Source organism: Dendropsophus ebraccatus, chromosome 13 (assembly GCF_027789765.1).
Source record: "Dendropsophus ebraccatus isolate aDenEbr1 chromosome 13, aDenEbr1.pat, whole genome shotgun sequence".
Lineage (NCBI taxonomy): Eukaryota > Metazoa > Chordata > Amphibia > Anura > Hylidae > Dendropsophus > Dendropsophus ebraccatus.
In genome coordinates, this window is record NC_091466.1 from 18,952,032 (window position 1) to 18,980,030 (window position 27,999).

Consider the following 27,999-nt stretch of genomic DNA (forward strand, 5'->3'; position numbering starts at 1 on the left):
TATTTTCCTGTAGCTGTAGATGACATAGTATGGTTACCATGGTACACAGGCCACTCTTCTAGTAGGAGTTGGAGTGTAAGTATGGCGTCTCATTGGCTCCTCCACAACTTTGTTTGTTTTTGTCTATATTGTAACTCTCCTTCATCTAATTTTTCCTTTTCTCTTATTTTCAGATATTTTTGCGAGATTTGTGACAGATTGCGAGGACGACAAAGGAGGACAGAGGAGGACAGACGACGACCATCGACGCTGATCCGGACCAGCCCCACCTAGTGGACGACATGGCCGATCAGAAGTATTTCCCAGATGACGTGAGTCCGGATTTACCACCCAACACGGGGTCAGGAGAGGAGAGGGGGGTCATATAGTGCAGAGACTATGCAGGTGGTCCCCAGGGTGAGCTGTTTATATATATATATATATATATATATATATATATATATATATATACACACACACACACACACAGGAGGACATTATAGCAGATAGGACACACTATATAGATGGGTTTGTGTACACAGTAATATCTGTACCCCTCTAATCTCCTCCCTAGTCACATGATGCTACATGGTGCCCCCTCCCCCATAGGAGACAGTGGTGATGGGATGAGCTGTGTACCATGGGGATCTATACACACCTTACATTATGTTATGTATTCCCCATATTCAGCCATTTCCAACTGTCACCGCCATCTTCCCTGCAGGGGGCGGGGCTTAGTTTGGGCCATGATAACTGCTGGGTGGTCTGTGTGGTCTATGGCCGGGCTCATGCACTGTGTGTGTCATGTGATCTCCACCACCTCTGACAAATTCTATATATATATCAGAGGTATAAAGGGAAAGCACATAGCACCCATAAGCCATGAGCCTGGTCTGAGACTATGCAGATATTTGCACTGCAGTAATAGGTGCTGATTCTATCACTGGATCAGGATCTACTGTGTAATCTCTCGAGTTGTCAGGTCTTAAAAGGGTTATGTAGCGAAAATCAACTGGATTCAGAAAAATATATAGATTTGTAATTTACTTCTATTAACAAATGTCAAATCTTCCCATCCTTATCAGCTGCTGTATGTCCTGCAAGTGTATTCTCTTCAGTCTGACACAGTGCTCTCTGCTGCCACCTCTGTCCATGTCCAGGACTGTCCAGAGCAGGAGAGGTTTTCAATGGGGATTTGCTTCTGCTCTAGACAGTTCCTGTCTCAGACAGAGATGTCAGTAGAGAGCATTGTGATAGACTGAAGAAGAATACACCACTTCCTGCAGGACATACAGCAGCTGATAAGGATGGGAAAACGAGATTTTTAAATTTAAGTAAATTTCTGTCCATGTCAGGAACTGTCCAGAGCAGGAGAGGTTTTCTGTGAGGATTTCCTGGCACGGCTCCTCTGCTGCCACTGCTGGCTATGTCAGGAACTGCAGGGCTGTGTTACCCCTTGTTGCTACCACTCAATGTAAAAACAATATATATATGATATGAAAAAAGTAAATAAAAAAAAAAAACTGTGAAAAACTATTACTTTTTCTTCAATAAAGTTTTATATTACAAAGGTTATACAAATGTAACAAATAATAATTGTTAGTCGCTGGAGTTGCCCTTTAATTTGTCAGGTCGCTCTTGGCTTTTTTTTGTTTGAAAAATTAAAAATCGGTCATGCGGCATCATTGTAACCAATCTACACAATGACGTGAGACAAATCCTGAATTAGGAAATGCATGGTAGCGAAATCTTCTCCTCTTTGGGTCATTGCTTTGTATTTTTAGTATTTGTGGTGTTATTTTGCAGTGTGCTTATGGTCTGGCATTTCTCCACAGGCTTCTCTATAGGAGAAAATACCTAAGGCTACGTTCCCACAGTCTCTTTTTTGGCTATTTGTCGGCCACCTTTATGAACGGCCATCATTTTGGGGCAAAGTAACGGCAGTATTATGCCAATTATGGTGGCAATTTGCATAATACAACCATAATTTGGCACCACAAGGACGGCCGTTCAAAAAAGTGGCCGTCAGATGACCAAAAGAAGAGGTTGTGGGAACGTAGCCTTAGGCTTTTTCTCCTATAGAGAAGCCTGTGGAGAAATGCCAGACCATAAGCACACTGCAAAATAACACCACAAATACTAAAAATGCTAAAAAAACAAAACACCAAGGAGAAGATTTTATCTAACATACACGTCATAATTCAGTATTCAGCCTAAAAACACTTGGGGGGAGATTTATCAGACTGGTGTAAAGCAGAATTGTCTCAGTTGCCCCTAGCAACCGATCACATGACACTTTTTATTCCTCACAGAATCTTTGGAAAGGGAAAGGTGGAATCTGATTGGTTGCTAGGGGCAACTGAGACAATTCTGCTTTACACCAGTTTGATAAATCTCCCCCTTGGTGTTTATTATGAAGGTAAAAAGGTTTTATTCTGGACGTCAATTTGGCAACAAAATACAAGTGTATTCTACAAACATTGGCCGTAATCTACATAATACGCCTGTATTCTGGGACCAAAATGATGTCCGTCCAAAAAAGTGTCCAAAAACTGAAGTTATGGGGAACACGGAGTATATTTTATGCAGTATGTAAATTCAGTGTAAGGTCACAGGGTCAAACACGGAGAAATGTTCGCTTTATTCTATGTAAAACCAATGTAAAATATCTATTTATGTGTTTTCTCTGTTAGGCCGGGTTCACACTGCGGTTTTGCTGTCCGTTTAATGGGAAAATGGGTGAAAAATAGGAGATTTATCAAACTGGTGTAAAAAACGGATTAGAACATACACACACAAATGAGTCTGTATTTTTTATTATACGGATCCGTTAAATGGGCAGCAAATCCGCAGTGTGAACCCAGCCTTACCCTTTGGTTTGGAGGAATCTTGGGGTGGGGGGAGATGAGGGGTCGGGGTTTTGTTAATGTTGTATAAATCTTGTCAAAAACTTTCAATAAAAAGTGACGTGATTCAAAAAAAAAAAAGAGAATGAGAAATATTTCTTTATGATGTTAGTGAGATCCTTTGTCTCTTTAGCCCGACCTGGTACATTACTGGCTGTGGGGGCCCATGTACTTCTATGGTGGACGGTTTTTCAGCCTCTGCTTTAATTGTTTGTAACCTTGTTCTGATGTCAGTGCAATAATAAAGATTTGTAAATTTGTATATGATTTTTGAGTGTGTAACTTTCTTGTATAGCTTAGACGTTTTTTCTCCGTTTTTGTTGTAGAGACTGATGGCTACACAGACATCACTTATACAGGGGTCAGATCACATGTAGCCAGTACAATTTCGGTACATAGGTAACACACCATCAGGTACATTCTCTTTAGGATTGGCCCATGGATAGAACAGCGCCGGTTGGTGCCGAGGTCCTTTTTTTGAACTACAGCCCAGTTCCCGTGTACGCCGCCGTTCTATTCACAGGCCCAGGCCGGGGGTGAAGCACTGGAGATGGGCCACCCCCAGTGGGAGGAAACCCCCGCCCCTCTATGATGTGGCTCAATGGATTCTAATGGAGCGGCGTCATAGAGGGGCGGGCCGGCCACCTCCAGTGCTTCACCCCCAGCCGCTGCCTGTGAATAGAACGGCGCTGTACACGGGAACCGGCTGTAGTTCAAAAAAAGGACCACGGCATCGGCTTTCCCACACCGGCGCTGTTCTATCCATGGGCAAAGCTTAAAGTGAATGGTACATTCTCTTTAAGAAAGGATGCGGACTATAGCAGTGCATACTAGCAGCGGCAATATGTGGCTTAACCCCTTGAGGACCTAGGATTTTTTTGTGCTATCATATTTACCTTCTTACCTTTTAAAGCTTTTAATATTTTTTCCCTTTTCCGCTGCTCAGACACGTCCTATCCTGACAGGCACCCTGTATAAGAGAAGCCATTATGTCCGGCATAGAGGGCCCCATCTGCTGGGGTAACTTATTGGCCCCCCACAATTCAGGAGTGTCAATAAGACCCCGACACCAGACCATCATGCTGGATATATCTGTCACTATGCAGGTAGAGATGAGGAAATTTACAGTAATAAGGAAGCAAACCCCTTCATTATCTCTGTAATCCGCTCATCAGCCGCTCCTCCCCGGGGGCCGGGAAAGCTGCAGCCAGTCCTGGGAAAAGGGGAGAAGTCTCCCAGGACTGGATCCAGCTTTCCCAGCACCCGGGGAGGAGCGGCAGTCAGGTAAATGGAAGCAGCTGAGGAGCGGATTGCAGACATAATGAAGGGATTTGCTTCCTTATTACTGTAAATTCTCTAAATGCAGGAACTGGCAGCTTCTCATGACTGATACATCCATTGTGCAGAGAATCCAGTATGGTGACAGATCTGTACAGAGACACTATCAGTACAATACATATAGTGTCACACCCCATCACTGCCACACACTGACTACAGACACCCCATCACTGCCACACACTAACTACAGACACCCCATCACTGCCACACACTGACTACACACCCTATCACTGCCACACACTGACTACACACCCTATCACTGCCACACACTGACTACAGACACCCCATCACTGCCTCACATTCTCCATCCTATGAGGGGGCAGGACTTCGGGCCTCAGGAATATAGATGACGGCCACCAGGAGCAGGGGACAGGGACAGACATCTGTGCAGGCAGCCTCCAGACCTCCATGTTCCCTCTGTGCTGTGCAGGCTGCCATAGTGTCATGGTAGAGACTAGTATGTATCCTCTCCTCTGAGCAGATCCTGACTGAGAGGGCAATAATACACGGCATGATTAAGAAGAGAAAGCGAGCGGCGATGTGTTAGGCCAGTGCTCACTTCCCGCTTGTTCCCCACTCGCTGTGTTATTACACACACAGACAGTGGGCAGGGAAACCGCGGGCAGCTGCGAGAGGGGCAGCCGGAACAATCCTTACATCGCTCAGGCTGCCTATTGTAGACAGCAGTGTTATTGTGATCTGGATTTCTCAACCTGTTTGAAGATCACAATCAGCCGATATTGTGAATTATTACACCAAATGATTATCAGATGGAACGGCCAAGAGTAATCAGAGAACGGCCAATAATCCTTTGGTGTAACAGGACAATTAGCTGTACAGGGAGAGGACTGCTGTGTAGGGGATCTGTATACAGGGGGAGAGAACTGGTGGGGGGTGTCTGTATACAGGGGGAGAGGACTGGTATGTGGTGTCTGTATACAGGGGGAGAGGACTGGTGTGTGTGGGGTCTGTATACAGGGGAGAGGACTGGTGTGTGGTGTCTGTATACAGGGGGAGAGGACTGGTGTGTGTGGTGTCTGTATACAGGGGGAGAGGACTGGTGTGTGTGGGGTCTGTATACAGGGAAGAGGACTGGTGTGTGTGGGGTCTGTATACAGGGGGAGAGGACTGGTGTGTGGGGTCTGTATACAGGGGGAGAGGACTGGTGTGTGGGGTCTGTATACAGGGGGAGAGGACTGGTGTGTGGGGTCTGTATACAGGGGGAGAGGACTGGTGTGTGGGGTCTGTATACAGGGGGAGAGGACTGGTGTGGGGTCTGTATACAGGGGGAGAGGACTGGTGTGTGGGGTCTGTATACAGGGGGAGAGGACTGGTGTGTGGGGTCTGTATACAGGAAAAAGGACTGGTGTGTGTGGGGTCTGTATACAGGGAGAGGACTGGTGTGTGGGGTCTGTATACAGGGGGAGAGGACTGGTGTGTGGGGTCTGTATACAGGGGGAGAGGACTGGTGTGTGGGGTCTGTATACAGGAAAAAGGACTGGTGTGTGTGGGGTCTGTATACAGGGAGAGGACTGGTGTGTGGGGTCTGTATACAGGGGACAGGACTGGTGTGTGGGGTCTGTATACAGGGAGAAAGGACTGGTGTGTCGGGTCTGTATACAGGGGGAGAGGACTGGTGTGTGGGGTCTGTATACCGGGGGAGAGGACTGGTATGTGGGGTCTGTATACCGGGGGAAAGGACTGGTGTGTGGGGTCTTTATACAGACACACACCAATCCTCTCCCCCTGTATACAGACCCCACACACACACACACACACACCAGTCCTCTCCCCCTGTATACAGACCCCACACACCAGTCCTCTCCCCCTGTATACAGACCCCACACACCAGTCCTCTCCCCCTGTATACAGACCCCACACACCAGCCCTCTCCCCCTGTATACAGACCCCACACACCAGTCCTCTCCCCCTGTATACAGACCCCACACACCAGTCCTCTCCCCCTGTATACAGACCCCACACACCAGTCCTCTCCCCCTGTATACAGACCCCACACACCAGTCCTCTCCCCCTGTATACAGACCCCACACACCAGTCCTCTCCCCCTGTATACAGACCCCACACACCAGTCCTCTCCCCCTGTATACAGACCCCACACACACCAGTCCTCTCCTCTGTATACAGACCCCACACACACCAGTCCTCTCCCCCTGTATACAGACCCCACACACACCAGTCCTCTCCCCCTGTATACAGACCCCACACACACCAGTCCTCTCCCCTTGTATACAGACCTCAGACACCACTCCTCTCCCCTGTATACAGACCCCACACACACCAGTCCTCTCCCCTGTATACAGACCCCACATACCAGTCCTCTCCCCCTGTATACAGACCCCACACACCAGTCCTCTCCCCCTGTATACAGACCCCACACACCAGTCCTCTCCCCCTGTATACAGACCCCACACACCAGTCCTCTCCCCCTGTATACAGACCCCACACACCAGTCCTCTCCCCTGTATACAGACCCCACACACCAGTCCTCTCCCCTGCATACAGACCCCACACACCAGTCCTCTCCCCCTGTATACAGACCCCACACACCGGTCCTCTACCCTGTATACAGACCCCACACACCAGTCCTCTCCCCTGTATACAGACCCCACACACCAGTCCTCTCCCCTGTATACAGACCCCACACACCAGTCCTCTCCCCTGTATACAGACCCCACACACACCAGTCCTCTCCCTGTATACAGACCCCACACACCAGTCCTCTCCCCCTGTATACAGAGCCCACACACCAGTCCTCTCCCCCTGTATACAGACCCCACACACACCAATCATCTCCCCTGTATACAGACCCCACACACCAGTCCTCTCCCCTGTATACAGACCCCACACACCAGTCCTCTCCCCTGTATACAGACCCCACACACCAGTCCTCCTCCCCCCAAGTCCTGACAGCAGGAGGCAGCTAAGTGGAGCATACACAGCACACAGTGACAGTATTGCTGTGCATCCTCCATCCCCTTCTCTATCTCCAGAGCCCTCACACCAGTGTCAGCACCTTGTGGGCCAAACAGGAAACAGCAAGGCTGAGTGGGCCAGGCAGGGAGGAAGGGCCCAGGAACGTACCATTACGGACCCCCCTCCCCCTGGTGCTATATGCCTGTGCCCCTGCTTTGCCTGCTCCTCAGCGCCCTCTGCTGGTATATACTGTAATGCACAGCAGCTCCACAAGGGGAATATTACTGGTTACAGAGAACATAGAATATACCCCCTGTAGCCAGTAATATGCCCCCTGTAGCCAGTAATATGCCCCCTGTAGCCAGTAATATGCCCCCCCTGTAGTCAGTAATATGCCCCCTGTAGCCAGTAATATACCCCCCCCTGTAGTCAGTAATATGCCCCCCTGTAGTCAGTAATATGCCCCCCCCCTGTAGTCAGTAATATGCCCCCTGTAGTCAGTAATATGCCCCCTGTAGCCAGTAATATGCCCCCTGTAGCCAGTAATATGCCCCCTGTAGTCAGTAATATGCCCCCCCTGTAGTCAGTAATATGCCCCCCCCTGTAGTCAGTAATATGCCCCCCCCCCTGTAGTCAGTAATATGCCCCCTGTAGTCAGTAATATGCCCCCCCTGTAGTCAGTAATATGCCCCCTGTAGTCAGTAATATGCCCCCCCTGTAGTCAGTAATATGCCCCCCCTGTAGTCAGTAATATGCCCCTGTAGCCAGTAATATACCCCTGTAGTCAGTAATATACCCCTGTAGCCAGTAATATACCCCTGTAGTCAGTAATATGCCCTCTGTAGTCAGTAATATACCCCCTGTAGTCAGTAATATGCCCCTGTAGCCAGTAATATACCCCTGTAGCCAGTAATATACCCCAGTACAATAATATACCCCCTGTAGTCAGTAATATGCCCCCTGTAGCCAGTAATATGCCCCCTGTAGTCAGTAATATGCCCCCCCTGTAGTCAGTAATATGCCCCCCCTGTAGTCAGTAATATACCCCTGTAGCCAGTAATATACCCCTGTAGTCAGTAATATACCCCTGTAGTCAGTAATATGCCCTCTGTAGCCAGTAATATGCCCCCTGTAGTCAGTAATATACCCCCTGTAGCCAGTAATATACCCCCTGTAGTCACTAATATGCCCCTTGTAGCCAGTAATATGCCCCCAGTAGCCAGTAATATACCCCGGTACAATAATATACCCCCTGAAGTCAGTGATATGTCTCTCTGTATACAGTAATATTCACCCCTGGTCACAGCAATATGCCCCCCATACACAGTATTGTAGACAGTAGCATGTCTGTAGCCCCCATATAGACTGCTGCCCTCTCATGTAGCCAGTAATATGCCCCCAGTACACAGTATTGTAGACAGTAGCATGTCTGTAGCCCCCCTATAGACTGCTGCCCTCTCATGTAGCCCGTAATATGCCCCCCGTACACGGTATTGTAGACAGTAGCATGTCTGTAGCCCCCTATAGACTGCCCTCTCATGTAGCCAGTAATATACATCCGTACACAGTATTGTAGACAGTGGCATGTCTGTAGCCCCCCTATAGACTGCTGCCCTCTCATGTAGCCAGTAATATGCCCCCGTACACAGTATTGTAGACAGTAGCATGTCTGTAGCCCCCCTATAGACTGCCCTCTCATGTAGCCAGTAATATGCCCCCAGTACACAGTATTGTAGACAGTAGCATGTCTGTAGCCCCCCTATAGACTGCTGCCCTCTCATGTAGCCAGTAATATGCCCCAGTACACAGTATTGTAGACAGTAGCATGTCTGTAGCCCCCCTATAGACTGCTGCCCTCTCATGTAGCCAGTAATATGCCCCCAGTACACAGTATTGTAGACAGTAGCATGTCTGTAGCCCCCCTATAGACTGCTGCCCTCTCATGTAGCCAGTAATATGCCCCCAGTACACAGTATTGTAGACAGTAGCATGTCTGTAGCCCCCTATAGACTGCTGCCCTCTCATGTAGCCAGTAATATGCCCCCCGTACACAGTATTGTAGACAGTAGCATGTCTGTAGCCCCCCTATAGACTGCTGCCCTCTCATGTAGCCAGTAATATGCCCCCCGTACACAGTATTGTAGACAGTAGCATGTCTGTAGCCCCCCTATAGACTGCTGCCCTCTCATGTAGCCAGTAATATACCCCCCTCCCCTGTAGCATCTGCTGCTTCTGCTGACAGGCGCCGTCCCCAGCTGCAGCCAGGACCACCAGTAGATGACGGTGCTATCTCCATCCTGACAACACAGCAGAGGTGCCCAGCCTGCCGGTATACCTCCTGCCGGCCGTGCTTACCACATGGAGAATAGTATCTTAGGCTGAGAAACCCCCATAATAAATACAGACCCCAGATACATGCAGCACAGCTCCACCCCCGGGCTTGAGGACCTGAAGAGATACGGTCAAGTGACCTTGTGTGTGACGGCCCATTTACAGTTCCTGCACAAATAAGTGACTGGGGATCATCCCATGTTAAAGCTTAAAGGGGTACTCCGGTGAAAATATTTTTCTTTCAAATCAACTGGTGTCAGAAATTTATATAGATTTGTAATTTACTTCTATTTAAAAATCTACAGTCTTCCCATACTTATCAGCTGCTGTATGTCCTGCAGAAAGTGGTGTATTCTCTCCAGTCTGAAGCAGTGCTCTCTGCTGCCACCTCTGTTCATGTCAGGAACTGTCCAGATAGAACTGTCCCCATAGAAAACCTCTCCTGCTCTGGACAGTTCCTGACATGGACAGAGGTGGCAGCAGACAGCACTGTGTCAGACTGGAGAGAATACACCACTTCCTGCAAGACATACAGCAGCTGATAAGTATAGGAAGACTTAAGATTTTTATATAGAAGTAAATTACAAATCTATAGAACTTTCTGAAATCGGTTCATTTGAAAGAAAAAGATTTTTGGTAGAGTACCCCTTTAACTGTATATTTAGCAGATTAGTGGCAAAAAGTGACACAATCCCACAGCCAATAACTCTTATCATTACATTTTAAATAAAACTTTATCCTCTGTTACATCATCTACAGCTGTGTTTCTCAATCAGAGGTACAATTACCACAGGGGGTACACAACGCAGGGTTAGGGGTATGTGGGGTGCCAACACGTCACCGTTATACAGCAATCTCCCGGAGCGCCAATGACCCCAGCTTCGGAGGCCGCCCACCTTCCTTCCCCCAGCACCTCACACCGCCCGTTCTGATAAAATTACAGTGATTACAGGGCCGTGTATGGGGGCGCTGCTGGGGAAGAAAGCATAGCGGGCGGATGGAGTAAGGAGCGGCAGTGATTGGTCCTCCGTCACTGCTCTACGATGGCCCCTCACCCGCACGTCCACCAGCCCCCGTCTTTCCTCACACTGACTACAAGGGGCGCTGATCTGTCTGTAGAGGGATATCTGTCTGTTGGGGGCAAATCTGACCGCAGGGGGTGTACCTTACTACAAGGGTCATATTTGGCTGCAGGGGGTGTACAAAGGGCACTATATCTGGCTACAGAGGGCACTATATCTGACTACAGAGGGCAATATATCTCACTACAGGGGGCACTATATCTGGCTACAGGGGGCACTATATCTGGCTACAGAGGGCACTATATCTGGCTACAGAGGGCACTATATCTGGCTACAGGGGGCACTATATCTGGCTACAGGGGGCACTATATCTGGCTACAGAGGGCACTATATCTGGCTACAGAGGGCACTATATCTGGCTACAAGGGGCATATATACGACTACAGGTGGCACTATATCCGGCTACAGGGGGCACTATATCTGGCTACAAGGGGGCACTATATCCGGCTACAGGGGGCACTATATCTGGCTACAAGGGGCACTATATATGACTACAGAGGGCACTATATCTGGCTACAAGGGGCACTATATATGACTACAGGGGGCACTATATCTGGCTACAGAGGGCACTATATCTGGCTACAGAGGGCACTATTTCTGACTATAGAGGGCACTATATCTGGCTACAGGGGGCACTATATCTGGCTACAGGTGGCACTATATCTGGCTACAGAGGGCACTATATCTGACTACAGAGGGCACTATATCTGGCTACAGAGGGCACAATATCTGGCTACAGGGGGCACTATATCTGGCTACAGGTGGCACTATATCCGGCTACAGGTGGCACTATATCTGGCTACAGAGGGCACTATATCCGGCTACAGGTGGCACTATATCTGGCTACAGAGGGCACTATATCCGGCTACAGGGGGCACTATATCTGGCTACAGGTGGCACTATATCTGGCTACAGGGGGCACTATATCTGGCTACAGAGGGCACTATATCTGGCTACAGAGGGCACTATATCTGGCTACCGAGGGCACTATATCTGGCTACAGGGGGCAATATATCTGGCTACAGGGGGCACTATATCTGACTACAGAGGGCAATATATCTCACTAAAGGGGGCACTATATATGACTACAGGGGGCACTATATCTGGCTACAGGGGGCACTATATCTGGCTACAGGGGCCACTATATCTGGCTACAGAGGGCACTATATCTGGCTACAGGGGGCACTATATCTGGCTACAGAGGGCACTATATCTGGCTACAGGGGGCACTATATCTGGCTACAGGGGGCACTATATCTGGCTACAGAGGGCACTATATCTGGCTACAAGGGGCACTATATCTGGCTACAGAGGGCACTATATCTGGCTACAGAGGGCACTATATCTGGCTACAGGTGGCACTATATCTGGCTACAGAGGGCACTATATCTGGCTACAGAGGGCACTATATCTGACTACAGAGGGCAATATATCTGACTACAGGGGGCACTATATATGACTACAGGGGGCACTATATCTGGCTACAGGGGGCACTATATCTGGCTACAGGTGGCACTATATCTGGCTACAGAGGGCACTATATCTGGCTACAGAGGGCACTATATCTGGCTACAGAGGGCACTATATTTGGCTACAAGGGGCATATATACGACTACAGGTGGCACTATATCTGGCTACAGGGGGCACTATATCTGGCTACAGGGGGCACTATATCTGGCTACAGAGGGCACTATATCTGGCTACAGAGGGCACTATATCTGGCTACAAGGGGCACTATATATGACTACAGGGGGCACTATATCTGGCTACAGAGGGCACTATATCTGGCTACAGGGGGCACTATATCTGGCTACAGGGGGCACTATATCTGGCTACAGAGGGCACTATATCTGGCTACAAGGGGCATATATACGACTACAGGTGGCACTATATCCGGCTACAGGGGGCACTATATCTGGCTACAAGGGGGCACTATATCCGGCTACAGGGGGCACTATATCTGGCTACAAGGGGCACTATATATGACTACAGAGGGCACTATATCTGGCTACAAGGGGCACTATATATGACTACAGGGGGCACTATATCTGGCTACAGAGGGCACTATATCTGGCTACAGAGGGCACTATTTCTGACTATAGAGGGCACTATATCTGGCTACAGAGGGCACTATATCTGGCTACAGGTGGCACTATATCTGGCTACAGAGGGCACTATATCTGACTACAGAGGGCACTATATCTGGCTACAGAGGGCACAATATCTGGCTACAAGGGGCACTATATCTGGCTACAGAGGGCACTATATCTGGCTACAGAGGGCACTATATCTGGCTACAAGGGGCATATATACGACTACAGGTGGCACTATATCTGGTTACAGATGGCACTATATTCGGCTACAGAGGGCACTATATCTGGCTACAGGTGGCACTATATCCGGCTACAGGGGGCACTATATCTGGCTACAGAGGGCACTATATCCGGCTACAGGGGGCACTATATCTGGTTACAGGTGGCACTATATCCGGCTACAGGGGGCACTATATCTGGCTACAGGGGGCACTATATCTGGCTACAGGTGGCACTATATCCGGCTACAGGGGGCACTATATCTGGCTACAGGTGGCACTATATCCGGCTACAGGGGGCACTATATCTGGCTACAGGGGGCACTATATCTGGCTACAGGTGGCACTATATCTGGCTACAGGGGGCAATATATCTGGCTACAGGTGGCACTATATCTGGCTACAGGGGGCACTATATCTGGCTACAGAGGGCACTATATCTGACTACAGGGGGCACTATATCTGACTACAGGTGGCACTATATCTGGCTACAGAGGGCACTATATCTGGCTACAGAGGGCACTATATCTGACTACAGGTGGCACTATATCTGGCTACAAGGGGCACTATATCTGGCTACAGGGGCCACTATATCTGGCTACAAGGGGCATTGTTATGTGACGTTACTCTTATTTGAGTATTATCACTGGGACCTGCAGGTCAGTCACATTATTATGGGGGGATCTGATCTGGGAATAAGCTGCTGACAGAGACTGTAAATAAAGTAATAAGTAATAAGTAATTATTATTATTATTATTATTATTATTATTATTATTATTATTGATAATAATGTGATCATAATAATAATAATAATAATAATAATAATGGGAAACACTGATACAGGACATGTTTTATACCCTTCAAATGCTTATGGAGAAAGTAAACACTTACATGAAAAGACAAGAGAAAAGAAATCTTCTACATGGTGTTAAAAAGATCAAAACTATATTAGATATATTAGAAGGGTTAAGCAGTGTTACAAAAACATGGCCGCTTCCTTTCCTTAGTTTAAGATGGGGGTTAATGATGTTAATGGAGATGAATTGTTATACCACACATGAGCTGGAAAGGGGGGGGGGGGGGCTGTTTTTTGTAGCTGTTTTTCTAATCCTGAAAAAAACCCTTTAAGGCACGGGTCTCCAAACTGCGGCCCTCCAGCTGTTGCAATACTACATTTCCCATCATGCCTGAACCGCCAAATCCAAAGCTTTAGCTGTCCGGGAATTGTGGTTTTCTAACAGCTGGAGGGCCGCAGTTTGGAGACCCAGGCTCCTATGTTCCCATGCAATATTTTTGCTCAGTATTTTGCAACCAAAACCAGGAGTGAATGTCAATGAAACAAAGAACAGATGTATATAGACACCTGTAATTACATGTATCTCACATAGCGTATCATTGCGGCATGAATTACATTACAACACTATTTTATTAGATATGCCTTAAAATGTAATTAATCAGTAGTCCGGGGGGATTCTCATATATACAAATGTCACGTGTGAGATCACTTCTTCCAAGTAGTTTAGGAAACCCTTACTCACTAAAATAGCCCCATTTTCTTATACACATAAACCATACATAGCATTACTGGTGACACCCACACATCTGGCACCAGGGTCTCAATGCGTTTCTCCAACCACTTTGGGCTCATCAGGAGACCAACAATATTCACAGGAGAGCGTGATACATGAGGGCCACCTCCCCCATAGCAGATAGGAGACCACTTGTCAGGGAATAATGCACCTAGATATACAATTACTATGGTTCCTTAGGAAAGACGTCCTCGGCATATCTTCTATTATCCATCAGGACATGGGAATCGGTGAGGGGCTCGGATGAGCCTGGGCATCTTTATACAACGTGTCATCATTGCCGACATTGCTCAGAATAAGCCATTGTTTGTGCTGTTTGAGTAATAAGGTGCACAGCACAACAGTGTGTTTTGTATCATTATTGTCTATATGACCCCTTATGTGTTAGAGCTAGGGCCCCCCCTTGTGTGGTCAGATAGTATATCTTTCCTAAGGAACCATAGTAATTGTATATCTAGGTGCATTATTCCCTGACAAGTGGTCTCCTATCTGCTATGGGGGAGGTGGCCCTCATGTATCACGCTCTCCTGTGAATATTGTTGGTCTTCTGATGAGCCCAAAGTGGTAGGAGAAACTCATTGAGACCCTGGTGCCAGATGTGTGGGTGTCACCAGTAATGCTATGTATGGTTTCTGTTTATAAGAAAATGGGGCTATTTTAGTGAGTAAGGGTTTCCTAAACTACTTGGAAGAAGTGATCTTACACGTGACATTTGTATATTTATCATCGGAGCAGGGCGGATCAGTGATCTGGGAGGTAGTCCCGTCCCAGTGCTCCACACCCCCCAGTTAGTCTAAGTACATAACTACAAACTACACAGAATTGGCGCTGAGGATGAAGGTAAGAAACTCACCCTCATCCTCAGCACATTGTGCACAAGAGGGACATATCAGCTGGTTAGATTCGTGTACCTGCTGACAGTTTCCCTTCAATGATTTCCCCCCCTTCCCCGACATTCAATAGATGATATGTATAGAGGATGTTCCATGCTCAGAAGATAACATGATTTTTCTTCCATTGATAGATCGTTGCATCCCAGTACATCAAGGACTTGCAGATGGAGGGATACTTTGAGGTAAACTGACTGTTCTATAACAATATGCACAGTGACAGGTTTCTATCCACCACTTACTCTCTGTGTCCCCTATTGCAGGACAGCGACTTTGACGACGACGTGGAGGGTGAGTATTGCCGGTCTATGAATATCATCTCCTGATGATCGGATCTGTACTGACCAATCCAACCATAGCTTGTTCAAATGCCCTAGTGAGACAAAAAATAAAAAAAAATCTCAAAAACATTCTTGCTATTATTATTGCTCTTTTATATAACAAACAAACTTTTTTTTTTTTCAGAGGAAGAACTTGTGTTTTCAGAGGAGGAAGACAGGTTAGTAAATCTTTACTGTAAATGTAGAATTTGTGTGAGCCTAAGTGATGGAAATACTATGTGTGAACAGGGCCTGGAAATGTAAAGAGAGCTCAATAAATAAATACTAATGCTGATGCCATGTTGTGAATGTGTCGATATTGCGTGTTGCGTCCTCAGCATCTTCTCTCTTCTGTCTCTTATAGGAGCGAGGAGTACACAGAAGAGGACATCCTGGAGTGGGCGTAAGTATCTTATAGTAATACACTGTACAATATTCTATTATGTGTATATTGTATTACTTGTAACTGCAAGATGAAAGGGGATTTCCATCATTTTTGTTGCAATTTTGTCCCTTACAGTGTACCTATCATGATGGCCCGGTGTCGGATCATCAGTGATTTCTTCTGTTAAACCGGAAGTTCGGGTCTCCTAGGATACAAATACACAATCAGACACTAATGCACCTGTCCCCCATTAGATCCAGTGGGGGTCATGCACATTATGGTCTTATTGTGTGTTGGTATCCAAGGAGACACGAACTTCCGGTTTAACAGAGGAAATCACTGATGATCTGACACTGGGCCGTCATGACAGGTACACTTAAAGGGGTATTCCGCTCAAACATAACTTTTGACATGTTGCTGCCAATGCTGAGACTAACAATTCCTTCCATACTTGTTATTATCTATTCAGTCTCCTTCTCTCAGTTCTAAGGTGCTGCCTTTTGCTGAAAACACAAAAACCTGTGTGTGAGCCTTTCTCTGCACTCCCCCACCTCAGAATAACCCTCCCAGCATTACAAAGAAGCTACAATGTTGCAGAAAAAGCCAGTCAGGGACTTGTTTACATCAGACGTCTCAGAAGGGAGGGGGAGGAGTGGGAGACGGAGAGAAAAGCTCACAGAGGTTTTTGTGTCTTCAACAGAAAGCAGCAGCTCAAAACTGGGGGAAAGAGACTTAATAGATAATAACAAGTATAAAAAGAATTGTTAGTCTCACCATGGGCAGCAACATACGGTATCAAAAGTTATGTTTCAGTGAAAGACCCCTTTAAAATGCTAAAAAATAATACAAAGTAATCACAATGTGAATACATGGCTATTGGTTACTATGCATTACTATGTATTTTCTATTTACCAGTTTTAATGAACCTCCCCCAATGTGAAGCACTCGCAGGACTGGCTCTTACCACCTTATAATATATATTATTCTCGTTTTTCTTGTCCTATAATAGATGGCAGCAGGAGGTGAAGAAGACCCCGAAGATGTTCAGGTAACTATCCCACAATGCACCTTCTTGGCATAGGGATGAGATCAGATTCCACCTTTCATTCTTCACAGACTCTTTGGAACAAGAAAGGTGGAATCTGATTGGTTGCTAGGGGCAACTGCACCAGTTTCACTTTACACCATGTTTGATAAATCTCCCCCAATGTTTTTATGGAGAAATCACAAAAAGATTCTCTGTAAGATTGATATAGAATAAAGTATCTCTATTCCTAACCAAACATATGTTCTCTGTTATAGTCCCGACAGATTTGAAACGGACACCTGGACTCCCAGCCTGAGGACCATCATGTAAGTCTGATGAAGCAGCAGAGCTGAAATTATATAGGTTTATAGAAGAGTCCATTGTAATCAGTGTTTATTAACGTCCCACACAATCCCTATAACAATACATTAATATACAAGCTGATTTACATTCTATATACAGCGAAGAAGACAAAGAGGAGGAGACAGAGACAGAGGACACCACCAGGTGAGGAATGAAAGCGTATAACATTTTAACAATCGCTCGGACCATGGCCGTATCCGTCCGACACCAAGCTGTGGCATAGGCTGGTATCGGATGGGGAGCAGGCTATGTAGACTCTGCTCACTCCTATGGGACATTGTGGTAAATACTTATTGCAGAGACATTGTATAGTTTATAGCGTACCTGTCACTGCAAATAACTTATACATCCATCTATATACAGGGAAGAGGACACCGAGGAGGAAGAGGAGGAGCTTGTGTTCACCCCTAGGTGAGGAATCAAAGCCTTTAACTTTGTGAATGCAAAGAATTGTTTTCTTTACCATCCTGTACAGAAAGGGGACAGGGGGCACTCTAGGTGGAGGTGGCATCACATGTCCATTTATTTCAATGTCAACATACCAAACATATAGGGATTCCGTGATCCTGGCCTTTCCTGTAGCTGCTCACAACATGGAGGGGTAATCTGATGTAAACACTAGACTGATCACACCTATATCACTGTATGGCCAACTCTTACAGCAATGTACAGCTTATTCCATTAGCTTTGCAATCACTTCCTTTATAATAAACTATATAAAGTGTAATATAACAATATATTTATAAGTGAGACGATTTATGTTCTATATCCAGTGAAGAGGACACCGAGGAGGAAGAGGAGAAGATCGTGGCCACCCCTAGGTGAGGAATCAAAGCCTATTACTGTGTAAATGCAAGGAATTGTTTTCCTGTACAGATAGAGGACAGGGGGCGCTCTAGGTGGAGGTGGCATCATATGTCTCCATTTATTTCAATGTCAACATATTAAACATATAGGGATTCCGTGATCCTGGCCTTTCCTATAGCTGCTCACAACATGGAGGGGTAATCTGATGTAAACTGGTTGTGTTGAGATGCTAGACAGATCCCACCTATCTTACTATAAGGCCAAGCAATGTACAGCCCAATCCATTAGCTTTCCAAACACTTCCTTTATAATAAACTATATAATGAGTAATATTACTATATATTTATATATGAGCTGGTTTATGTTTTATATACTGTACAGAGCTGAAGAAGAAGAGGAGGAAGAGGAGACGGCCGTGGAGACCCCCAGGTAAAGAGTCAAAGCCAAACATGTATTAGTCTTGGTCTGTAAGCGCTTGTTTCCCCCCCAGTCCTCCTAGTGTGTAAGCTCTTGTGTCACCCCCATCCTCCTAGTGTGTAAGCTCTTGTGTCACCCCCCCAGTCCTAGTGTGTAAGCTCTTGTGTCACCCCCAGTCCTCCTAGTGTGTAAGCTCTTGTGTCACCCCAAGTCCTCCTAGTGTGTAAGCTCTTGTGTCACCACCAGTCCTCCTAGTGTGTAAGCTCTTGTGTCACCCCCCAGTCCTCCTAGTGTGTAAGCTCTTGTGTCCCCCCTGTCCTCCTAGTGTGTAAGCTCTTGTGTCACCCCCAGTCCTCCTAGTGTGTAAGCTCTTGTGTCACCCCCAGTCCTCCTAGTGTGTAAGCTCTTGTGTCACGCCCAGTCCTCCTAGTGTGTAAGCTCTTGTGTCACCCCCAGTCCTAGTGTGTAAGCTCTTGTGTCACCCCCAGTCCTCCTAGTGTGTAAGCTCTTGTGTCACCCCCAGTCCTCCTAGTGTGTAAGCTCTTGTGTCACCCCCACTCCTCCTAGTGTGTAAGCTCTTGTGTCACCCCCAGTCCTTCCTAGTGTGTAAGCTCTTGTGTCACCCACAGTCCTCCTAGTGTGTAAGCTCTTGTGTCACCTCCAGTCCTCCTAGTGTGTAAGCTCCTGTGTCACCCCCAGTCCTCTTAGTGTGTAAGCTCTTGTGTCACCCCCAGTCCTCCTAGTGTGTAAGCTCTTGTGTCGCCCCTCCTCCTAGTGTGTAAGCTCTTGTGTCCCCCCCAGTCCTCCTAGTGTGTAAGCTCTTGTGTCCCCCCCCCAGTCCTAGTGTGTAAGCTCTTGTGTCCCCCCAGTCCTCCTAGTGTGTAAGCTCCTGTGTCACCCCCAGTCCTCCTAGTGTGTAAGCTCTTGTGTCACCCCCAGTCCTCCTAGTGTGTAAGCTCTTGTGTCCCCCCCAGTCCTCCTAGTGTGTAAGCTCTTGTGTCCCCCCCCCCAGTCCTAGTGTGTAAGCTCTTGTGTCCCCCCCCCAGTCCTCCCTAGTGTGTAAGCTCTTGTGTCCCCCCCAGTCCTCCTAGTGTGTAAGCTCTTGTCTCCCCCCAGTCCTCCTAGTGTGTAAGCTCTTGTGTCGCCCCTCCTCCTAGTGTGTAAGCTCTTGTGTCCCCCCCCAGTCCTCCTAGTGTGTAAGCTCTTGTGTCCCCCCCAGTCCTCCTAGTGTGTAAGCTCTTGTGTCCCCCCCAGTCCTCCTAGTGTGTAAGCTCTTGTGTCCCCCCCAGTCCTCCTAGTGTGTAAGCTCTTGTGTCCCCCCCAGTCCTCCTAGTGTGTAAGCTCTTGTGTCACCCCCAGTCCTCCTAGTGTGTAAGCTCTTGTCTCCCCCCCCCCCAGTCCTCCTCCATATACTTTATATTGTTCCTATATAATGTGCTCAGTGATTCTGCTTTCCTCACACTAACCACTTATTTCTGACCATTTCTTGGTCATTTCTCCTCAGCAGAAGCAGCAGCAGAAGCAGCAGGAGATCCATCTTTTCCAGGTAAATATAAGTGATGATACATGTACATGACAACACACGGCTATTACTGCACTGCATATCCTATACATTATATTATCAGTCACATATAATAACCCCAACACAAAAGAAAGAAAGGCCTGTCATATAAACTCACTGGCACCCCACATATATATGACATGCCTCCATGGCACACCAGTGAGTAGATATGACAGGCCCTTTCTTTCTTTTTTGTTGGTACTTTTCATATTCCTGTCATCTACAGAGCACCCTATAATATAGGCGGTGCATAGTCCACATATCTCTGACATATAATAACCCAGCAAAGGCCTCATGTACCTCATACAACCAAATAAGTAACATAGTGCTGCCATAGTCTCCCTGTATCCCACCCACTAGGATAGCGCTGCTGCCCCTCTCTCCAGTCTCTTCTCCCATCAGCCCTGTGTCACCAGAAGACGTGTCTGATCTCAGGAAAGTCATGCTGATTTTTCTCTCTCCCTTATAGACTGCGGGCGCTTTTCTGCTGCGGCTGCACCATCAGGGATGAGTAAAGGTGAGTAACCAAAATCTCATCACACCTCAGGCCGCAGATCACTGTTATCCTGATCGTATTTCCATATGGAGCTTATATCTGTAAACTGTGATGAATACTAAAGTTATATCATGTTTATATTCTGTTAACACTTGGCTTGCTATATCTCCCATCTAGGTAACACCGCGCCGCCAGTGTGAGGAGAAAACACCCGACCACCTGGAGTTGTCTGGAGGAGGAGGCGCCAATAACATCAAGGAGGTAAATGAGGTGCCCAAAACATCTGGAGGAAACATTTGCCTCATAGAGGGGAAGGAGGAGCCCCAATTTAACACCACAAACTGGAGGAGAAGACCCCACATAACATCTAGAAGGGTCTGGAGGAGGCGCCCATAAAGGGGTTATCCAGGTAACTAAACAGGTGTTGCCTTTCCTCCCACACCAGCATCTCACTTCCGGTTTGGTCACTTCTCTGACCAACACCTTCTGACCTGGCATAAAGTGCGGTGAGCTGAGACAGTGGGGCAGGTACTAGGTTGCGAATGTCGCATGTGGGTGGAATTAGTGGCAGCCAATGTACACACGATGCTCCCGATGTCATCAGAACATTGTGTATACATTGGTCACTGCTCGCGGTGAGTTTCACCCACATGTGGTGATCGCACCATAGTACCTGACCTACTGTCTCAGACTTGTGCCAGGTTAGAAGGTGTCGGGATGAGATGTGACCAAACTGCAAGTGAGAGGATGGTGATGGAGGAAAGGAAATACCTTTTAAGCTACCCAGATAACCCCTTTAACATCAAGAGGCAAATGAGGCGCCCAGAAGATCTGGAGGAATCATTTGCCTCATAGAGGGGAAGGAGGAGCCCCAACTCAACATCACAAACTGGAGGAGAGGACCCCACATAACATCTAGAAGGGTCTGGAGGAGGCGCCCATAAAGGGGTTATCCAGGTAACTAAACAGGTGTTGCCTTTCCTCCCACACCAGCATCTCACTTCCGGTTTGGTCTCTTCTCAGACCAACACCTTCTGACCTGGCATAAAGTCCGGTGAGCTGAGACAGTGGGGCAGGTACTAGGTTGCGAATGTCGCATGTGGGTGGAACTAGTGGCAGCCAATGTACACACAATGCTCCAGATGTCATCAGAACATTGTGTATACATTGGTCACTGCTCGCGGTGAGTTTCACCCACATGTGGTGATCGCACCATAGTACCTGATCTACTGTCTCAGACTTGTGCCAAGTTAGAAGGTGTCGGGATGAGATGTGACCAAACTGGAAGTGAGAGGATGGTGATGAAGGAAAGGAAATACCTTTTAAGCTACCCAGATAACCCCTTTAACATCAAGAGGCAAATGAGGCGCCCAGAAGATCTGGAGGAATCATTTACCTCATAGAGGGGAAGGAGGAGCCCCAACTCAACATCACAAACTGGAGGAGAGGACCCCACATAACATCTAGAAGGGTCTGGAGGAGGCGCCCATAAAGGGGTTATCCAGGTAACTAAACAGGTGTTGCCTTTCCTCCTACACCAGCATCTCACTTCCGGTTTGGTCTCTTCTCAGACCACCACCTTCTGACCTGGCATAAAGTCTGGTGAGCTGAGACAGTGGGGCAGGTACTAGGTTGCGAATGTCGCATGTGGGTGGAACTAGTGGCAGCCAATGTACACACAATGCTCCAGATGTCATCAGAACATTGTGTATACATTGGTCACTGCTCGCGGTGAGTTTCACCCACATGTGGTGATCGCACCATAGTACCTGATCTACTGTCTCAGACTTGTGCCAGGTTAGAAGGTGTCGGGATGAGATGTGACCAAACTGGAAGTGAGAGGATGGTGATGGAGGAAAGGAAATACCTTTTAAGCTACCCAGATAACCCCTTTAACATCAAGAGGCAAATGAGGCGCCCAGAAGATCTGGAGGAATCATTTACCTCATAGAGGGGAAGGAGGAGCCCCAACTCAACATCACAAACTGGAGGAGAGGACCCCACATAACATCTAGAAGGGTCTGGAGGAGGCGCCCATAAAGGGGTTATCCAGGTAACTAAACAGGTGTTGCCTTTCCTCCCACACCAGCATCTCACTTCCGGTTTGGTCTCTTCTCAGACCAACACCTTCTGACCTGGCATAAAGTCCGGTGAGCTGAGACAGTGGGGCAGGTACTAGGTTGCGAATGTCGCATGTGGGTGGAACTAGTGGCAGCCAATGTACACACAATGCTCCAGATGTCATCAGAACATTGTGTATACATTGGTCACTGCTCGCGGTGAGTTTCACCCACATGTGGTGATCGCACCATAGTACCTGATCTACTGTCTCAGACTTGTGCCAAGTTAGAAGGTGTCGGGATGAGATGTGACCAAACTGGAAGTGAGAGGATGGTGATGGAGGAAAGGAAATACCTTTTAAGCTACCCAGATAACCCCTTTAACATCAAGAGGCAAATGAGGCGCCCAGAAGATCTGGAGGAATCATTTACCTCATAGAGGGGAAGGAGGAGCCCCAACTCAACATCACAAACTGGAGGAGAGGACCCCACATAACATCTAGAAGGGTCTGGAGGAGGCGCCCATAAAGGGGTTATCCAGGTAACTAAACAGGTGTTGCCTTTCCTCCCACACCAGCATCTCACTTCCGGTTTGGTCTCTTCTCAGACCAACACCTTCTGACCTGGCATAAAGTCCGGTGAGCTGAGACAGTGGGGCAGGTACTAGGTTGCTAATGTCGCATGTGGGTGGAACTAGTGGCAGCCAATGTACACACAATGCTCCAGATGTCATCAGAACATTGTGTATACATTGGTCACTGCTCGCGGTGAGTTTCACCCACATGTGGTGATCGCACCATAGTACCTGATCTACTGTCTCAGACTTGTGCCAGGTTAGAAGGTGTCGGGATGAGATGTGACCAAACTGGAAGTGAGAGGATGGTGATGGAGGAAAGGAAATACCTTTTAAGCTACCCAGATAACCCCTTTAACATCAAGAGGCAAATGAGGCGCCCAGAAGATCTGGAGGAATCATTTACCTCATAGAGGGGAAGGAGGAGCCCCAACTCAACATCACAAACTGGAGGAGAGGACCCCACATAACATCTAGAAGGGTCTGGAGGAGGCGCCCATAAAGGGGTTATCCAGGTAACTAAACAGGTGTTGCCTTTCCTCCCACACCAGCATCTCACTTCCGGTTTGGTCTCTTCTCAGACCAACACCTTCTGACCTGGCATAAAGTCCGGTGAGCTGAGACAGTGGGGCAGGTACTAGGTTGCGAATGTCGCATGTGGGTGGAACTAGTGGCAGCCAATGTACACACAATGCTCCAGATGTCATCAGAACATTGTGTATACATTGGTCACTGCTCGCGGTGAGTTTCACCCACATGTGGTGATCGCACCATAGTACCTGATCTACTGTCTCAGACTTGTGCCAGGTTAGAAGGTGTCGGGATGAGATGTGACCAAACTGGAAGTGAGAGGATGGTGATGGAGGAAAGGAAATACCTTTTAAGCTACCCAGATAACCCCTTTAACATCAAGAGGCAAATGAGGCGCCCAGAAGATCTGGAGGAATCATTTGCCTCATAGAGGGGAAGGAGGAGCCCCACTTTAATATCATAAACTGGAGGATAAGACCCCCTTAACATCTAGAGGTGTCTGGAGGAGGCGCCTATAACATCAACAGGTAAATGAGGCGCCAATAAGATCTGGAGGAATCATTTACCTCATATGGGGCAGGAGGAGCCTCCTGTTCCATTAGTAACGAGGATAAAACTTACACAAAACCAAAGTAGTGCGGAGGAGGTGCCCTTAAAAGGATTATCCATGTAACTAAAACTGTATTACCTTTCCTTCTCCATGAGGATTTATTTGCCTCACATAGGATAGGTGGAGGCCCCTTTTTTACATCGGTAAATGGGTGACAAGACTCCATTAGCACTAAGAGGAGTCAGCGGGAAAATCCATAAATTCTAATGTCCATCTATCCTGTTTCTTCTGAATCTATGTAATGCTAGTCCGCCTGTTCCTCCTTGCCTGTGTGTTGTTGATTCCTTATGTCCTTGAATTTGTTATTCCATGTCTTCTGACCTGTGTGTTTATCAATTTACGCTTGCCTGCTGACCCGATCTGAGCGTCTTCATCTCCCATTGGTGACTGTCTGACCTGCATCCGAAGCCGCCTGCCTGATCCTGCACCTGACTGACTACAGAAGCCTGCTGACCCGATCCAATGTCCGACCTGCATCCGAAGCCAGGGAGGGGAGCGTGCACACACATCAGACCACAGGTACTATGACCAGTATGCTATTTTACCTCCTTTTGGTTATATTTGGGCCAAGTGGCTTTGTGTAATAGAATATATGGGGGGTTGTGCAATGATCTGTGACCTTCTACAGACTTCTGTGCAATAGTTTTACCAGTTCTTTTGCAATATTGTTTTACTCATCCTGTGTGTTGATTGGTCCCATGTGCATGGCTATTGGCTTTTAATATGTGAACCATTTATTTTATGAAATATGTCAATAAAAATTATGTATATTGATTAAATTATTGTCCTTTATTTGTAGGAGATATATCCAAAGCCACCTGCCTGATCCACCAGCTGTTTGACTACGCTTGTCACTAAAGATTATGTATATTGGGCCTCCACTGTGTGACCCGGCTGCTGTCCCTGGGATAGTAGCTGTCAGGAGGACCGTGTGATATCGGAGGCACCGGCAGCACCAGGAGAGTCTCCTTCGAGGCGGACGAGAATGATAACATCACGGTGGTGAAAGGAATCCGTTCGTCTGATAATGTTATCAACCGTATAAGAGAACCGACTTCTCCTTCTCCTAGACCACAACCACCACCTGCACAGCTAAAGCTTCCTGCTAAACTGCCCATCAGTAGTTATGCAGTTAATGAAGAAGGACTCAGGAGAAAGATTGCAGAAGAACTGGCTTTCAAACAAGCAAGGAGAGAAGATAGAACATAGTAAACGGTTGATGCAAGATGAAATAGGAAAAGCTCTGGAGAGGGAACGAACCGCCTCTACCGAACAGCTTACAAGGGCGGTACTGCGGGAGAAAACTGCCACTGAGGAGGAACGACTGAAAGCCAGAACCTTTGCTAAGATGCTGGAAGAAAAGGAACGTGAGCTCAAAGGCAGGATGAATACTATAAGGAGCAGCTGGCCAGATTGGAAGAGAGAAGTGCTCAGTTGTATAAAGTTACTACAGAACAATACCAGTCAGCTGCAAACACTGTGGAAGCAAGATTCATAGAGATATCACATCCAGTATGTGCTGACCTGCAGGCTCAAATTCTCCAATGTTATCAGCAGAAGCCACAACAGACATGAAGCTGCTCTGTTCTGGCAGGCCGATATCTACAGTGCGTCACCAGCGCCAAACAGAGCCTGCTTGGAAGAGGTGGGTAGAGCTTCCACACGTCAAACTACTCCAGCTGTAATTGGTGTTGTAAGAGCGTGAGAATGGTGTTTAATATCACGAGAAAGACCATTATAGAAACAACTGTACAGTAGAAGAGTCCTAACTACCAGTTATTATAAAAAAATGTCCTTTTATACTGGTAAAAACAGTAGATATTCTCTGCCCAAGGGACCCTACTATACCTTTCTTTGTTTTCTATACTCACCCAATGTCCCAGTTTTTTCCTTTACTGTTGCCACTTGTATTGTATTCTTAAATTGATATTGATTCACCCATAACTTGGAATTGTGTTTCTCTTGCTCCTTTATTTAATAAATTGCAGCTATGTTATCATGAAAAAAAAAAAGATTATGTATATTGATTAAATTTGCGTCCTTTATTTGTAGGCCATATATCCGAAGCCGGCGGCCTGATCCTGCACCTGACTGACTACCCTTGCCTGCTTACCTGATCTGGGCTGTTTGGCCTTTCCCGTTGCTGAATGTCCAACCTTCATTCAAAGCCGCCTGCCTGATCCTGCACCTGACTGACTACAGAAGCCTGCTGACCCGATCCAATGTCCGACGTGCATCCTAAGCCAGGGAGGGGAGCGTGCACACACATTAGACCACAGGTACTATGACCAGTATGCTATTTTACCTCCTTTTGGTTATATTTGGGCCAAGTGGCTTTGTGTAATAGAATATATGGGGGATCGTGCAATGATCTGTGACCTTCTACAGACTTCTGTGCAATAGTTTTACCAGTTCTTGTGCAATATTGTTTTATTCATCCTGTGTGTTGATTGGTTCATGTACATGGCTATTGGCTTTTATTATGTGAACCATGTATTTTATAAAATTTGCCACTAAAGATTATGTATATTAATTAAATTAGTGTCCTTTATTTATAGGAGATATATTCGAAGCCACCTGCCTGATCCTGCACTAGCTTGTCTACCCTTGCCTGCTGACCCAATCTGAGCCGTCTGCCTATCCCGTTGCTGAATGTCCAACCGGCATCCCAAGCCACCTGTCTGATCCTGCACTAGATTGACTACCCTTGCTTGCTGACCCGATCTGAGCCGTGTGCCTCTTCCATTGCTGACTGTCCGACCTGCTTTCAAAGCCACTTGCCTGATCCAGCACCTTTTAATCTACACTTGCCTGCTCACCCGATCCGAGCCGTCTGCCTCTTCCATTGGTGACTGTATGACCTGCATCCGAAGCCACCTGCCTGATCCTGCATGTCATTGTCTATGCCTACCTGCTGACCCGATCAGAGCCATTTGCCTCTTCCGTTGCTGAATGTCCAACCTGCATCCCAAGTCACCTGCCTGATCCTGCACCTGACTGACTATGCTTGCCTGCTGCCCTGATCTGAGCCAACTGCCTCTCCTGTTACTGAATGTCCGACCTGCATCCGAAGCCACCTGCCTGATCCTGCACCTGATTGACTTTGCTTGCATGCTGACCCAATCTGAGCCGTCTGCCTCTCCCATTGCTGATTGAGCTGCACCTAAAGCCAACTGCTCCAATCCTGCACCTGACTGACTTTGCTGCTGCCTCATCCATGCTTCCATGCTGATTCTCTCTTGTGATTGACTCAGCTTGCTGACCACCTCCCACTGGCTTAGCCTGGCTCTTAGGACAAGCTGACTTGTGGAGTGACCTGGTGTCCTCTAGCCACAGAAGTCCAGCTTCCACATCCTGGAGAGGAATAAAGGATGAAGACCTAGAGGGCACTCCGCTCCCTGGAGTGGCCCAAAGTCAAGCCGGTTTTGGACTCTCAAATAACCCCTGTAAAAGTTTATAATAAATACTAAATTATTTCTTTCTATAA

The 27,999-nt window shown here is 47.3% G+C and overlaps 1 protein-coding gene, 1 long non-coding RNA gene and 1 pseudogene across 6 annotated transcripts in view; 2 read left to right on the plus strand and 1 right to left on the minus strand.

The window, feature by feature from the left end:
• LOC138770690 (uncharacterized) overlaps positions 1-752 on the minus strand; it is a 51,134-nt gene extending 50,382 nt beyond the window's left edge. For 2 of the 3 annotated variants that reach the window (XR_011359485.1, XR_011359484.1), the window contains exon 1: positions 638-752. This is a non-coding gene — a long non-coding RNA (uncharacterized lncRNA). The remainder of the gene's footprint in view (positions 1-637) is intronic. The other variant, XR_011359486.1, reaches the window with a different exon arrangement.
• On the plus strand, positions 11-27,999 carry LOC138770689 (chromo domain-containing protein cec-1-like). Of its 3 annotated transcripts, XM_069949845.1 has the most exons (19): positions 11-75; positions 174-311; positions 15,496-15,546; positions 15,625-15,652; positions 15,827-15,860; positions 16,046-16,084; positions 17,076-17,114; positions 17,369-17,419; positions 17,556-17,600; positions 17,820-17,867; positions 18,230-18,277; positions 18,645-18,692; positions 20,188-20,226; positions 20,711-20,758; positions 20,915-20,998; positions 24,608-25,031; positions 25,312-26,157; positions 26,565-26,791; positions 27,071-27,999. In XM_069949845.1, the coding sequence occupies exons 2-14, from the start codon at positions 282-284 to the stop codon at positions 20,754-20,756; spliced, it is 546 nt and encodes a 181-aa protein (XP_069805946.1). In that variant the 5' UTR covers positions 11-75; positions 174-281; the 3' UTR covers positions 20,757-20,758; positions 20,915-20,998; positions 24,608-25,031; positions 25,312-26,157; positions 26,565-26,791; positions 27,071-27,999. The 3 variants fall into 3 exon arrangements, with proteins under 3 accessions (XP_069805946.1, XP_069805948.1, XP_069805947.1); XM_069949847.1 differs by lacking the exon at positions 17,556-17,600; XM_069949846.1 differs by lacking the exons at positions 25,312-26,157; positions 26,565-26,791.
• LOC138770445 (MICOS complex subunit Mic19 pseudogene) lies at positions 20,824-26,165 on the plus strand (annotated as a pseudogene).

What these genes read in the sequence shown, in the direction of transcription:
- LOC138770689 (XM_069949845.1), top strand. Translation starts at nt 282, where the DNA reads ATGGCCGATCAGAAGTATTTCCCAGATGAC. An exon ending in AGATGGAGGGATACTTTGAG is followed by an intron (nt 15,547 to 15,624) that starts GTAAACTGACTG and finishes CCCCTATTGCAG; the next exon opens with GACAGCGACTTTGACGACGA. An exon ending in CCCAGCCTGAGGACCATCAT is followed by an intron (nt 17,420 to 17,555) that starts GTAAGTCTGATG and finishes TTCTATATACAG; the next exon opens with CGAAGAAGACAAAGAGGAGG.